This window comes from Procambarus clarkii, chromosome 24 (genome assembly GCF_040958095.1).
Source record: "Procambarus clarkii isolate CNS0578487 chromosome 24, FALCON_Pclarkii_2.0, whole genome shotgun sequence".
NCBI lineage: Eukaryota > Metazoa > Arthropoda > Malacostraca > Decapoda > Cambaridae > Procambarus > Procambarus clarkii.
This window is the reverse complement of record NC_091173.1, coordinates 39,664,720-39,679,402: the sequence shown is the minus strand read 5'-3', so window position 1 is coordinate 39,679,402 and position 14,683 is coordinate 39,664,720. Positions and strand designations below refer to the sequence as shown.

General features: G+C 60.8%; 1 protein-coding gene across 1 annotated transcript in view; it reads left to right on the top strand.

The window, feature by feature from the left end:
• The window catches only part of LOC138368033 (fap1 adhesin-like), a 51,350-nt gene that overhangs the window by 3,401 nt on the left and 33,266 nt on the right, over nt 1-14,683 (top strand). The window contains exons 6-14 of the mRNA XM_069330330.1: nt 2,263-2,394; nt 2,443-2,574; nt 4,453-4,584; nt 4,753-4,854; nt 7,093-7,224; nt 8,383-8,514; nt 8,965-9,114; nt 13,024-13,155; nt 13,515-13,655. Of these exons, the coding sequence (XP_069186431.1) occupies nt 2,263-2,394; nt 2,443-2,574; nt 4,453-4,584; nt 4,753-4,854; nt 7,093-7,224; nt 8,383-8,514; nt 8,965-9,114; nt 13,024-13,155; nt 13,515-13,655 (1,185 nt within the window). The remainder of the gene's footprint in view (nt 1-2,262; nt 2,395-2,442; nt 2,575-4,452; nt 4,585-4,752; nt 4,855-7,092; nt 7,225-8,382; nt 8,515-8,964; nt 9,115-13,023; nt 13,156-13,514; nt 13,656-14,683) is intronic.

Genomic DNA, 14,683 nt, shown 5'->3' with positions numbered 1-14,683 from the left:
TCCATCACCGAGGAAGTACCCGAGGTGGGCTCCATCACCGAGGAAGTACCCGAGGTGGGCTCCATCACCGAGGAAGTACCCGAGGTGGGCTCCATCACCGAGGAAGTAGCCGAGGTGGGCTCCATCACCGAGGAAGTACCCGAGGTGGGCTCCATCACCGAGGAAGAACCCGAGGTGGGCTCCATCACCGAGGAAGAACCCGAGGTGAGCTCCATCACCGAGGAAGTACCCGAGGTGGGCTCCATCACCGAGGAAGTACCCGAGGTGGGCTCCATCACCGAGGAAGTACCCGTGGTGGGCTCCATCACCGAGGAAGTACCCGAGGTGGGCTCCATCATTGAGGAAGTACCCGAGGTGAGCACCATCACCGAGGAAGTACCCGAGGTGAGCTCCATCACCGAGGATGTACCCGAGGTGGGCTCCATCACCGAGGAAGTACCCGAGGTGGGCTCCATCACCGAGGAAGTACCCGAGGTGGGCTCCATCACCGAGGAAGTACCCGAAGTGTGCTCCATCACCGAGGAAGTACCCGAGTTGAGCTCCATCACCGAGGAAGTACCCGAGGTGGGCTCCATCACCGAGGAAGTACCCGCGGTGGGCTCCATCACCGAGGAAGTAGCCGAGGTGGGCTCCATCACCGAGGAAGAACCCGAGGTGGGATCCATCACCGAGGAAGTACCCGAGGTGGGCTCCATCACCGAGGAAGAACCCGAGGTGGGCTCCATCACCGAGGAAGAACCCGAGGTGGGCTCCATCACCGAGGAAGTAGCCGAGGTGGGCTCCATCACCGAGGAAGAACCCGAGGTGGGATCCATCACCGAGGAAGAACCCGAGGTGGGCTCCATCACCGAGGAAGAACCCGAGGTGGGCTCCATCACCGAGGAAGAACCCGAGGTGGGCTCCATCACCGAGGAAGTAGCCGAGGTGGGCTCCATCACCGAGGAAGTACCGGAGGTGGGCTCCATCACCGAGGAAGTAGCCGAAGTGGGCTCCATCACCGAGGAAGTACAAGAGGTGGGCTCCATCACCGAGGAAGAACCTGAGGTGGGCTCCATCACCGAGGAAGTACCCGAGGTGGGCTCCATCACCGAGGAAGAACCAGAGGTGGGCTCCATCACCGAGGAAGTACCCGAGGTGGGCTCCATCACCGAGGAAGAACCCGAGGTAGGCTCCATCACCGAGGAAGTAGCCGAGGTGGGCTCCATCACTGAGGAAGAACCCGAGGTGGGCTCCATCACCGAGGAAGTACCCGAGGTGGGCTCCATCACCGAGGAAGTAGCCGAGGTGGGCTCCATCACCGAGGAAGTACCCGAGGTGAGCTCCATCACCGAGGAAGTAGCCGAGGTGGGCTCCATCACCGAGGAAGAACCAGAGGTGGGCTCCATCGCCGAGGAAGAACCCGAGGTGGGCTCCATCACCAAGGAAGAACCCGAGGTGGGCTCCATCGCCGAGGAAGAACCCGAGGTGGGCTCCATCACCGAGGAAGAACCCGAGGTGGGCTCCATCACCGAGGAAGAACCCAAGGTGGGCTCCATCACCAAGGAAGAACCCGAGGTGGGCTCCATCGCCGAGGAAGAACCCGAGGTGGGCTCCATCACCGAGGAAGAACCCGAGGTGGTCTCCATCACCGAGGAAGAACCCGAGGTGGGCTCCATCACCGAGGAAGAATCCGAGGTGGGCTCCATCACCGAGGAAGAAACCGAGGTGGGCTCCATCACCGAGGAAGTACCCGAGGTGGGCTCCATCACCGAGGAAGTACCCGAGGTGGGCTCCATCACCGAGGAAATAGCCGAGGTGGGCTCCATCACCGAGGAAGAACCCGACGTAGGCTCCATCGCCGAGGAAGAACCCGAGGTGGGCTCCATCACCGAGGAAGTACCCGAGGTGGGCTCCATCACCGAGGAAGTAGCCGAGGTGGGCTCCATCGCCGAGGAAGAACCCGAGGTGGGCTCCATCGCCGAGGAAGAACCCGAGGTGGGCTCCATCACCGAGGAAGAACCCGAGGTGGGCTCCATCACCCAGGAAGAACCCGAGGTGGGCTCCATCACCGAGGAAGAACCCGAGGTGAGCTGCATCACCGAGGAAGTACCCAAGGTGGGCTCCATCACCGAGGAAGTACCCGAAGTGGGCTCCATCACCGAGGAGGAACCCGAGGTGGGCTCCATCACCGAGGAAGAACCCGAGGTGGGCTCCATCACCGAGGAAGAACCCGAGGTGGGCTCCATCACCGAAGAAGTACCCGAGGTGAGCTCCATCACCGAGGAAGTACCCGAGGTGGGCTCCATCACCGAGGAAGTACCCGAAGTGGGCTCTATCACCGAGGAGGAACCCGAGGTGGGCTCCATCACCGAGGAAGAACCCGAGGTGGGCTCCATCACCGAGGAAGAACCCGAGGTGGGCTCCATCACCGAGGAAGTAGCCGAGGTGGGCTCCATCACCGAGGAAGTACCCGAGGTGGGCTCCATCACCGAGGAAGAACCCGAGGTGGGCTCCATCACCGAGGAAGAACTCGAGGTGAGCTGCATCACCGAGGAAGTACCCAAGGTGGGCTCCATCACCGAGGAAGTACCCGAGGTGAGCTCCATCACCGAGGAAGTACCCGAGGTGGGCTCCATCACCGAGGAAGAACCCGAGGTGGGCTCCATCACCGAGGAAGAACCCGAGGTGGGCGCCATCACCGAGGAAGTACCCGAGGTGGGCTCCATCACCGAGGAAGTACCCGAGGTGAGCTTCATCACTGAGGAAGTACCCGAGGTGGGCTCCATCACCGAGGAAGTAGCCGAGGTGGGCTCCATCAACGAGGAAGTAGCCGAGGTGGGCTCCATCACCGAGGAAGAACCCGAGGTGGGCTCCATCATCGAGGAAGAACCCGAGGTGGGCTCCATCACAGAGGAAGTAGCCGAGGTGGGCTCCATCACCTAGGAAGTACCCGAGGTGGGCTCCATCACCCAGGAAGAAGCCGAGGTGGGCTCCATCACCGAGGAAGAACCCGAGGTGAGCTCCATCACCGAGGAAGTACCCGAGGTGGGCTCCATCACCGAGGAAGTACCCGAGGTGGGCTCCATCACCGAGGAAGAACCCGAGGTGGGCTCCATCACCGAGGAAGTACCCGAGGTGGGCTCCATCACCGAGGAAGTACCCGAGGTGAGCTCCATCACCGAGGAAGAACCCGAGGTGAGATCCATCACCGAGGAAGTACCGGAGGTGAGCTCCATCACCGAGGAAGAACCCGAGGTGGGCTCCATCACCGAAGAAGTACCCGAGGTGAGCTCCATCACCGAGGAAGAACCCGAGGTGGGCTCCATCACCGAAGAAGTACCCGAGGTGAGCTCCATCACCGAGGAAGAACCCGAGGTGAGATCCATCACCGAGGAAGTACCCGAGGTGGGCTCCATCACCGAGGAAGTACCCGAGGTGAGCTTCATCACTGAGGAAGTACCCGAGGTGGGCTCCATCACCGAGGAAGTAGCCGAGGTGGGCTCCATCAACGAGGAAGTAGCCGAGGTGGGCTCCATCACCGAGGAAGAACCCGAGGTGGGCTCCATCATCGAGGAAGAACCCGAGGTGGGCTCCATCACAGAGGAAGTAGCCGAGGTGGGCTCCATCACCTAGGAAGTACCCGAGGTGGGCTCCATCACCCAGGAAGAAGCCGAGGTGGGCTCCATCACCGAGGAAGAACCCGAGGTGAGCTCCATCACCGAGGAAGTACCCGAGGTGGGCTCCATCACCGAGGAAGTACCCGAGGTGGGCTCCATCACCGAGGAAGTACCCGAGGTGGGCTCCATCACCGAGGAAGTACCCGAGGTGAGCTCCATCACCGAGGAAGAACCCGAGGTGAGATCCATCACCGAGGAAGTACCGGAGGTGAGCTCCATCACCGAGGAAGAACCCGAGGTGAGATCCATCACCGAGGAAGTACCCGAGGTGGGCTCCATCACCGAGGAAGTACCCGAAGTGGGCTCCATCACCGAGGAAGTACCCGAGGTGGGCTCCATCACCGAGGAAGTACCCGAGGTGGGCTCCATCACCGAGGAAGAACCCGAGGTGGGCTCCATCACCGAAGAAGTACCCGAGGTGAGCTCCATCACCGAGGAAGTACCCGAGGTGGGCTCCATCACCGAGGAAGTACCCGAAGTGGGCTCCATCACCGAGGAGGAACCCGAGGTGGGCTCCATCACCGAGGAAGAACCCGAGGTGGGCTCCATCACCGAGGAAGAACCCGAGGTGGGCTCCATCACCGAGGAAGTAGCCGAGGTGGGCTCCATCACCGAGGAAGTACCCGAGGTGGGCTCCATCACCGAGGAAGTACCCGAGGTGGGCTCCATCACCGAGGAAGTAGCCGAGGTGGGCTCCATCAAAGAGGATGTAGCCGAGGTGGGCTCCATCACCGAGGAAGAACCCGAGGTGGGCTCCATCATCGAGGAAGAACCCGAGGTGGGCTCCATCACAGAGGAAGTAGCCGAGGTGGGCTCCATCACCGAGGAAGTACCCGAGGTGGGCTCCATCACCCAGGAAGAAACCGAGGTGGGCTCCATCACCGAGAAAGTACCCGAGGTGGGCTCCATCACCGAGGAAGTACCCGAGGTGGGCTCCATCACCGAGGAAGTAGCCGAGGTGGGCTCCATCACCGAGGAAGAACCCGACGTGGGCTCCATCGCCGAGGAAGAACCCGAGGTGGGCTCCATCGCCGAGGAAGAACCCGAGGTGGGCTCCATCACCGAGCAAGAACCCGAGGTGGGCTCCATCACCCAGGAAGAACCCGAGGTGGGCTCCATCACCGAGGAAGAACTCGAGGTGAGCTGCATCACCGAGGAAGTACCCAAGGTGGGCTCCATCACCGAGGAAGTACCCGAGGTGAGCTCCATCACCGAGGAAGTACCCGAGGTGGGCTCCATCACCGAGGAAGAACCCGAGGTGGGCTCCATCACCGAGGAAGAGCCCGAGGTGGGCTCCATCACCGAGGAAGTACCCGAGGTGGGCTCCATCACCGAGGAAGTACCCGAGGTGAGCTTCATCACTGAGGAAGTACCCGAGGTGGGCTCCATCACCGAGGAAGTAGCCGAGGTGGGCTCCATCAACGAGGAAGTAGCCGAGGTGGGCTCCATCACCGAGGAAGAACCCGAGGTGGGCTCCATCATCGAGGAAGAACCCGAGGTGGGCTCCATCACAGAGGAAGTAGCCGAGGTGGGCTCCATCACCTAGGAAGTACCCGAGGTGGGCTCCATCACCCAGGAAGAAGCCGAGGTGGGCTCCATCACCGAGGAAGAACCCGAGGTGAGCTCCATCACCGAGGAAGTACCCGAGGTGGGCTCCATCACCGAGGAAGTACCCGAGGTGGGCTCCATCACCGCGGAAGAACCCGAGGTGGGCTCCATCACCGAGGAAGTACCCGAGGTGGGCTCCATCACCGAGGAAGTACCCGAGGTGAGCTCCATCACCGAGGAAGAACCCGAGGTGAGATCCATCACCGAGGAAGTACCGGAGGTGAGCTCCATCACCGAGGAAGAACCCGAGGTGAGATCCATCACCGAGGAAGTACCCGAGGTGGGCTCCATCACCGAGGAAGTACCCGAAGTGGGCTCCATCACCGAGGAAGTACCCGAGGTGGGCTCCATCACCGAGGAAGTACCCGAGGTGGGCTCCATCACCGAGGAAGAACCCGAGGTGGGCTCCATCACCGAAGAAGTACCCGAGGTGAGCTCCATCACCGAGGAAGTACCCGAGGTGGGCTCCATCACCGAGGAAGTACCCGAAGTGGGCTCCATCACCGAGGAGGAACCCGAGGTGGGCTCCATCACCGAGGAAGAACCCGAGGTGGGCTCCATCACCGAGGAAGAACCCGAGGTGGGCTCCATCACCGAGGAAGTAGCCGAGGTGGGCTCCATCACCGAGGAAGTACCCGAGGTGGGCTCCATCACCGAGGAAGTACCCGAGGTGGGCTCCATCACCGAGGAAGTACCCGAGGTGGGCTCCATCACCGAGGAAGAACCCGAGGTGGGCTCCATCACCGAAGAAGTACCCGAGGTGAGCTCCATCACCGAGGAAGTACCCGAGGTGGGCTCCATCACCGAGGAAGTACCCGAGGTGGGCTCCATCACCGAGGAGGAACCCGAGGTGGGCTCCATCACCGAGGAAGAACCCGAGGTGGGCTCCATCACCGAGGAAAAACCCGAGGTGGGCTCCATCACCGAGGAAGTACCCGAGGTGGGCTCCATCACCGAGGAAGTACCCGAGGTGAGCTTCATCACCGAGGAAGTACCCGAGGTGGGCTCCATCACCGAGGAACTAGCTGAGGTGGGCTCCATCACCGAGGAAGAACCCGAGGTGGGCTCCATCAACGAGGAAGAACCCGAGGTGGGCTCTATCACAGAGGAAGTAGCCGAGGTGGGCTCCATCACCGAGGAAGTACCCGAGGTGGGCTCCATCACCCAGGAAGAACCCGAGGTGGGCTCCATCACCGAGGAAGAACCCGAGGTGGGCTCCATCACCGAGGAAGTACCCTAGGTGGGCTCCATCACCGAGGAAGTACCCGAGGTGAGATCCATCACCGAGGAAGAACCCGAGGTGGGCTCCATCACCGAGGAAATACCCGAGGTGGGCTCCATCACCGAGGAAGTACCCGAGGTGGGCTCCATCACCGAGGAAGTACCCGAGGTGGGCTCCATCACCGAGGAAGTACCCGAGGTGGGCTCCATCACCGAGGAAGAACCCGAGGTGGGCTCCATCACCGAAGAAGTACCCGAGGTGAGCTCCATCACCGAGGAAGTACCCGAGGTGGGCTCCATCACCGAGGAAGTACCCGAGGTGGGCTCCATCACCGAGGAGGAACCCGAGGTGGGCTCCATCACCGAGGAAGAACCCGAGGTGGGCTCCATCACCGAGGAAGAACCCGAGGTGGGCTCCATCACCGAGGAAGTACCCGAGGTGGGCTCCATCACCGAGGAAGTACCCGAGGTGAGCTTCATCACCGAGGAAGTACCCGAGGGGGGCTCCATCACCGAGGAACTAGCCGAGGTGGGCTCCATCACCGAGGAAGAACCCGAGGTGGGCTCCATCAACGAGGAAGAACCCGAGGTGGGCTCCATCACAGAGGAAGTAGCCGAGGTGGGCTCCATCACCGAGGAAGTACCCGAGGTGGGCTCCTTCACCCAGGAAGAACCCGTGGTGGGCTCCATCACCGAGGAAGAACCCGAGGTGGGCTCCATCACCGAGGAAGTACCCGAGGTGGGCTCCATCACCGAGGAAGAACCCGAGGTGGGCTCCATCACAGAGGAAGTACCCGAGGTGGGCTCCATCACCGAGGAAGAACCCGAGGTGGGCTCCATCACCGAGGAAGTACCCGAGGTGGGCTCCATCACAGAGGAAGTACCCGAGGTGAGCTCCATCACCGAGGAAGTACATGAGGTGGGCTCCATCACCGAGGAAGTAGCCGAGGTGGGCTCCATCACCGAGGAAGTACCCGAGGTGGGCTCCATCACAGAGGAAGAACCCGAGGTGGGCTCCATCACCGAGGAAGTACCCGAGGTGAGCTCCATCACCGAGGAAATACCCGAGGTGGGCTCCATCACCGAGGAAGTAGCCGAGGTGGGCTCCATCACCGAGGAAGAACCCGAGGTGGGCTCCATCACCGAGGAAGAACCCGATGTAGGCTCCATCACCGAGGAAGAACCCGAGGTGAGATCCATCACCGAGGAAGAACCCGAGGTGGGCTTCATCACCGAGGAAGAACCCGAGGTGGGCTTCATCACCGAGGAAGTACCCGAGGTGGGCTCCATCACCGAGGAAGTACCCGAGGTGGGCTCCATCACCGAGGAAGTACCCGAGGTGGGCTCCATCACCGAGGAAGAACCTGAGGTGGGCTCCATCACCGAAGAAGTACCCGAGGTGAGCTCCATCACCGAGGAAATACCCGAGGTGAGCTCCATCACCGAGGAAGTACCCGAGGTGGGCTCCATCACCGAGGAAGAACCCGAGGTGGGCTCCATCACCGAGGAGGAACCCGAGGTGGGCTCCATCACCGAGAAAGTACGCGAGGTGAGCTCCATCACCGAGGAAGTACCCGAGGTGGGCTCCATCACCGAGGAAGTACCCGAGGTGGGCTCCATCACCGAGGAGGAACCCGAGGTGGGCTCCATCACCGAGGAAGAACCCGAGGTGAGCTCCAACACCGAGGAAGTACCCGAGGTGGGCTCCATCACCGAGGAAGTACCCGAGGTGAGCTCCAACACCGAGGAAGTACCCGAGGTGGGCTCCATCACCGAGGAAGTACCCGAGGTGAGCTCCATCACCGAGGAAGAACCCGAGGTGAGCTCCATCACCGAGGAAGTACCCGAGGTGAGCTCCATCACCGAGGAAGAACCCGAGGTGGGCTCCATCACCGAGGAAGTACCCGAGGTGGGCTCCATCACCGAGGAAGAACCCGAGGTGGGCTCCATCACCGAAGAAGTACCCGAAGTGAGCTCCATCACCGAGGAAGTACCCAAGGTGGGCTCCATCACCGAGGAAGTACCCGAGGTGGGCTCCATCACCGAGGAAGAACCCGAGGTGGGCTCCATCACCGAGGAAGAACCCGAGGTGGGCTCCATCACCGAGGAAGTACCCTAGGTGGGCTCCATCACCGAGGAAGTACCCGAGGTGGGCTCCATCACCGAGGAAGAACCCGAGGTGAGCTCCATCACCGAGGAAGAACCCGAGGTGGGCTCCATCACCGAGGAAGTACCCGAGGTGGGCTCCATCACCGAGGAAGAACCCGAGGTGAGCTCCATCACCGAGGAAGAAGCCGAGGTGGGCTCCATCACCGAGGAAGTACCCCAGGTGAGCTCCATCACCGAGGAAGAACGTGAGGTGAGCTCCATCACCGTGGAAGTACCCCAGGTGAGCTCCATCACCGAGGAAGAACGTGAGGTGAGCTCCATCACCGAGGAAGAACCCGAGGTGGGCTCCATCACCGAGGAAGTACCCCAGGTGAGCTCCATCACCGAGGAAGAACGTGAGGTGAGCTCCATCACCGAGGTAGAACGTGAGGTGATCTCCATCACCGTGGTAATACCCCAGGTGAGCTCCATCACCGTGGAAGTACGCCAGGTGAGCTCCATCACCGAGGAAGAACGTGAGGTGAGCTCCATCACCGTGGAAGTACCCCAGGTGAGCTCCATCACCGAGGAAGAACGTGAGGTGAGCTCCATCACCGTGGAAGTACCCCAGGTGAGCTCCATCACCGAGGAAGAACGTGAGGTGAGCTCCATCACCGTGGAAGTACCCCAGGTGAGCTCCATCACCGAGGAAGAACGTGAGGTGAGCTCCATCACCGTGGAAGTACCCCAGGTGAGCTCCATCACCGAGGAAGAACGTGAGGTGAGCTCCATCACCGTGGAAGTACCCCAGTTGAGCTCCATCACCGAGGAGACGACTACGACCTTGTAGTACCCCTCCCGGCGAGTCCCCCTGCCGGCGAGTCCCCCTCCCAGCGAGTCCCCCTCCCAGCGAGTCCCCCTCCCGGCGAGTCCCCCTCCCGGCGAGTCCCCCTCCCAGCGAGTCCCCCTCCCAGCGAGTCCCCCTCCCGGCGAGTCTCCCTCCCGGCGAGTCCCCCTCCCAGCGAGTTCCCCTCCCGGCGAGTCCCCCTCCCAGCGAGTCCCCCTCCCAGCGAGTCCCCCTCCCAGCGAGTCCCCCTCCCGGCGGGCTTCCCGACCGGCGGGCGACCCGACTGGCGGGCTTCCCGACCGGCGGGCTTCCCGACCGGCGGGCGTCCCGGCCGGCGGGCGTCCCGACCGGCGGGCGTCCCGACCGGCGGGCTTCCCGACCGGCGGGCGTCCCGACCGGCGGGCGTCCCGACCGGCGGGCGTCCCGGCCGGCGGGCTTCCCGACCGGCGGGCGTCCCGACCGGCGGGTTTCCCGACCGGCGGGCGTCCCGGCCGGCGGGCGTCCCGACCGGCGAGGGGGACTCGCTGGGAGGGGAACTCGCCGGGAGGGGAACTCGCTGGGAGGGGAACTCGCTGGGAGGGGAACTCGCCGGGAGGGGAACTCGCTGGGAGGGGAACTCGCCGGGAGGGGAACTCGCTGGGAGGGGAACTCGCCGGGAGGGGAACTCGCTGGGAGGGGGACTCGCCGGGAGGGGAACTCGCAGGGAGGGGGTCTCGCCGGACGGGTCGCTCGCCGGTCGGGTCGCTCGCCGGTCGGGTCGCTCACCGGTCGGGTCGCTCACCGGTCGGGACGTATTTGATCTGAAGTCCGTGACCAGACCGACCACCAGTGGCGTCCGGTCTGGTCACTGGCGTCCGGTGATGAGCTCTATCACCGAGGAAGAACGTGAGGTGAGCTCCATCACCGAGGAAGAACGTGAGGTGAGCTCCATCACAGTGGAAGTACCCCAGGTGAGCTCCATCACCGAGGAAGAACGTGAGGTGAGCTCCATCACCGTGGAAGTACCCCAGGTGAGCTCTATCACCGAGGAAGAACGTGAGGTGAGCTCCATCACTGAGGAAGAACGTTAGGTGAGCTCCATCACCGTGGAAGTACCTCAGGTGAGCTCCATCACCTAGGAAGAACGTAAGGTGAGCTCCATCACCGTGGAAGTACCCGAGGCGAGTTCCATCACCGAGTTTCAAAGTTTTGTTTCATTTTTTTTTGTATCAAAATATAACTATGGAGAGGAGATATGGGAGGCCCAGCGATCAAGAAACTTTGCTGGGTGACTGGTTTGTGTCCGGGGATGGTCACAGAGGGTCAGGTTCGAGCCCCATGCCACCCATTGGCGTGAAATAAGAAATAATCCTGATTTCCAATTGTCGGAAATCCGACACACAAGTTAACATACAACAGTTACCCCTTGAAGGCTTTAGAGAATGGGTGATTCCGTGACACTAGTATACTGGAATATATTTTGCTAGCCTTTCACTCCCCTAGAACATTAATTGATATTTGGCCCAGGCTGTGTGTTTCAGTGGTGCTAAAGGTGTCTCCCTCTCATAACACTAAAGTGCGGGGTCTTGTCCGTGATTCATAACAAACCACAGTGCCTAAATGCTCTCTACAGCATTGTTAATAATAGTTAAGTGTTTCAGGTCAGAGCTGGTGATGAGTGGAGCTGTGTTCGCGCCTCCGTCTACACGTGAAGCACCAGAATGCCACGAAGACCTTCCAACAAGCAACAAAACCAAAATTATGTAAAATATGAACACCGTGTAAATCACCGTGTAAATCATCGAGTAAATCACTGAGTGTCTCAACGATCCCGAACTGGCGGTTTCATCACCGTATGAAGTACGCTTGTTGGTGTTCTTCGTTCATCAACATAACAGCTTTACAGATGAATAGAAACTCAAAGACTTGGATTAAACTAAAGCCGATCGTGTCATCACGTGTAGCAGTAGCCGCCGTGTTCAGTTAGATTGTATCATGTCATCATGATACAATCATTGTATTGTATCATGATCAGACGTCATGATGCATGATACAGACATGATACATTGTATTCTATCATGTAGACGTCATGATTGTATCATATAATCATGATACAGATCCGAGGAAGTACCCGAGGTGGGCTCCATCACCGAGGAAGTACCCGAGGTGGGCTCCATCACCGAGGAAGTACCCGAGGTGGGCTCCATCACCGAGGAAGAACCCGAGGTGAGCTCCATCACCGAGGAAGAACCCGAGGTGGGCTCCATCACCGAGGAAGTACCCGAGGTGGGCTCCATCACCGAGGAAGAACCCAAGGTGGGCTCCATCACCGAACAAGTACCCGAGGTGAGCTCCATCACCGAGAAAGTACCCGAGGTGGGCTCCATCACCGAGGAAGTACCCGAGGTGGGCTCCATCACCGAGAAGGAACCCGAGGTGGGCTCCATCACCGAGGAAGAACCCGAGGTGGGCTCCATCACCGAGGAAGAACCCGAGGTGGGCTCCATCACCGAGGAAGTACCCGAGGTGGGCTCCATCACCGAGGAAGTACCCGAGGTGAGATCCATCACCGAGGAAGAACCCGAGGAGGGCTCCATCACCGAGGAAGTACCCGAGGTGGGCTCTATCACCGAGGAAGTACCCGAGGTGGGCTCCATCACCGAGGAAGTACCCGAGGTGGGCTCCATCACCGAGGAAGTACCCGAGGTGGGCTCCATCACCGAGGAAGAACCCGAGGTGGGCTCCATCACCGAAGAAGTACCCGAGGTGAGCTCCATCACCGAGGAAGTACCCGAGGTGGGCTCCATCACCGAGGAAGTACCCGAGGTGGGCTCCATCACCGAGGAGGAACCCGAGGTGGGCTCCATCACCAAGGAAGAACCCGAGGTGGGCTAAATCACCGAGGAAGAACCCGAGGTGGGCTCCATCACCGAGGAAGTACCCGAGGTGGGCTCCATCACCGAGGAAGTACCCGAGGTGGGCTCCATCGCCGAGGAAGTACCCGAGGTGGGCTCCATCACCGAGGAACTAGCCGAGGTGGGCTCCATCACCGAGGAAGAACCCGAGGTGGGCTCCATCAACGAGGAAGAACCCGAGGTGGGCTCCATCACAGAGGAAGTAGCCGAGGTGGGCTCCATCACCGAGGAAGTACCCGAGGTGGGCTCCATCACCCAGGAAGAACCCGAGGTGGGCTCCATCACCGAGGAAGAACCCGAGGTGGGCTCCATCACAGAGGAAGTACCCGAGGTGGGCTCCATCACCGAGGAAGTACCCGAGGTTTGCTCCATCACCCAGGAAGAACCCGAGGTGGGCTCCATCACCGAGGAAGTACCCCAGGTGAGCTCCATCACCGAGGAAGAACGTGAGGTGAGCTCCATCACCGAGGTAGAACGTGAGGTGAGCTCCATCACCGTGGTAATACCCCAGGTGAGCTCCATCACCGTGGTAGAACGTGAGGTGAGCTCCATCACCGAGGAAGAACGTGAGGTGAGCTCCATCACCGAGGAAGAACGTGAGGTGAGCTCCATCACCGAGGAAGAACGTGAGGTGAGCTCCATCACCGTGGTAGAACGTGAGGTGAGCTCCATCACCGAGGTAGAACGTGAGGTGAGCTCCATCACCGAGGAAGAACGTGAGGTGAGCTCCATCACCGAGGAAGAACGTGAGGTGAGCTCCATCACCGAGGAAGTACCCCTGGTGAGCTCAATCACCGAGGAAGAACGTGAGGTGAGCTCCATCACCGAAGAAGAACGTGAGGTGAGCTCCATCACCGAGGAAGAACGTGAGGTGAGCTCCATCACCGAGGAAGAACGTTAGGTGAGCTCCATCACCGAGGAAGAACGTGAGGTGAGCTCCATCACCGTGGAAGTACCCCAGGTGAGCTCCATCACCGAGGAGAACGTGAGGTGAGCTCCATCACTGTGGAAGTACCCCAGGTGAGCTCCATCACCGAGGAAGAACGTGAGGTGAGCTCCATCACTGTGGAAGTACCCCAGGTGAGCTCCATCACCGAGGAAGAACGTGAGGTGAGCTCCATCACCGTGGAAGTACCCCAGGTGAGCTCCATCACCGTGGAAGTACCCCAGGTGAACTTCATCACCGTGGAAGTACCCCAGGTGACCTGCATCACCGAGGAAGTACCTGAGGTGAGCTTCATCACCGAGGAAGTACCCGGGGTGACCTGCATCGCTGAGGAAGTACCCGAGGTGGGCTCCATCACCGAGGAAGTACCCGAGGTGGGCTCCATCACCGAGGAAGTACCCGAGGTGGGCTCCATCACCGAGGAAGTACCCGAGGTGGGCTCCATCACCGAGGAAGTACCCGAGGTGGGCTCCATCACCGAGGAAGAACCCGAGGTGGGCTCCATCACCGAAGAAGTACCCGAGGTGAGCTCCATCACCGAGGAAGTGCCCGAGGTGGGCTCCATCACCGAGGAAGTACCCGAGGTGGGCTCCATCACCGAGGAGGAACCCGAGGTGGGCTCCATCACCGAGGAAGAACCCGAGGTGGGCTAAATCACCGAGGAAGAACCCGAGGTGGGCTCCATCACCGAGGAAGTACCCGAGGTGGGCTCCATCACCGAGGAAGTACCCGAGGTGGGCTCCATCGCCGAGGAAGTACCCGAGGTGGGCTCCATCACCGAGGAACTAGCCGAGGTGGGCTCCATCACCGAGGAAGAACCCGAGGTGGGCTCCATCAACGAGGAAGAACCCGAGGTGGGCTCCATCACAGAGGAAGTAGCCGAGGTGGGCTCCATCACCGAGGAAGTACCCGAGGTGGGCTCCATCACCCAGGAAGAACCCGAGGTGGGCTCCATCACCGAGGAAGAACCCGAGGTGGGCTCCATCACCGAGGAAGTACCCGAGGTGGGCTCCATCACCCAGGAAGAACCCGAGGTGGGCTCCATCACCGAGGAAGTACCCCAGGTGAGCTCCATCACCGAGGAAGAACGTGAGGTGAGCTCCATCACCGAGGTAGAACGTGAGGTGAGCTCCATCACCGAGGAAGAACGTGAGGTGAGCTCCATCACCGAGGAAGAACGTGAGGTGAGCTCCATCACCGAGGAAGTACCCCAGGTGAGCTCAATCACAGAGGAAGAACGTGAGGTGAGCTCCATCACCGAGGAAGAACGTGAGGTGAGCTCCATCACCGAGGAAGAACGTGAGGTGAGCTCCATCACCGAGGAAGAACGTGAGGTGAGCTCCATCACCGTGGAAGTACCCCAGGTGAGCTCCATCACCGAGGAAGAACGTGAGGTGAGCTCCATCACTGTGGAAGTACCCCA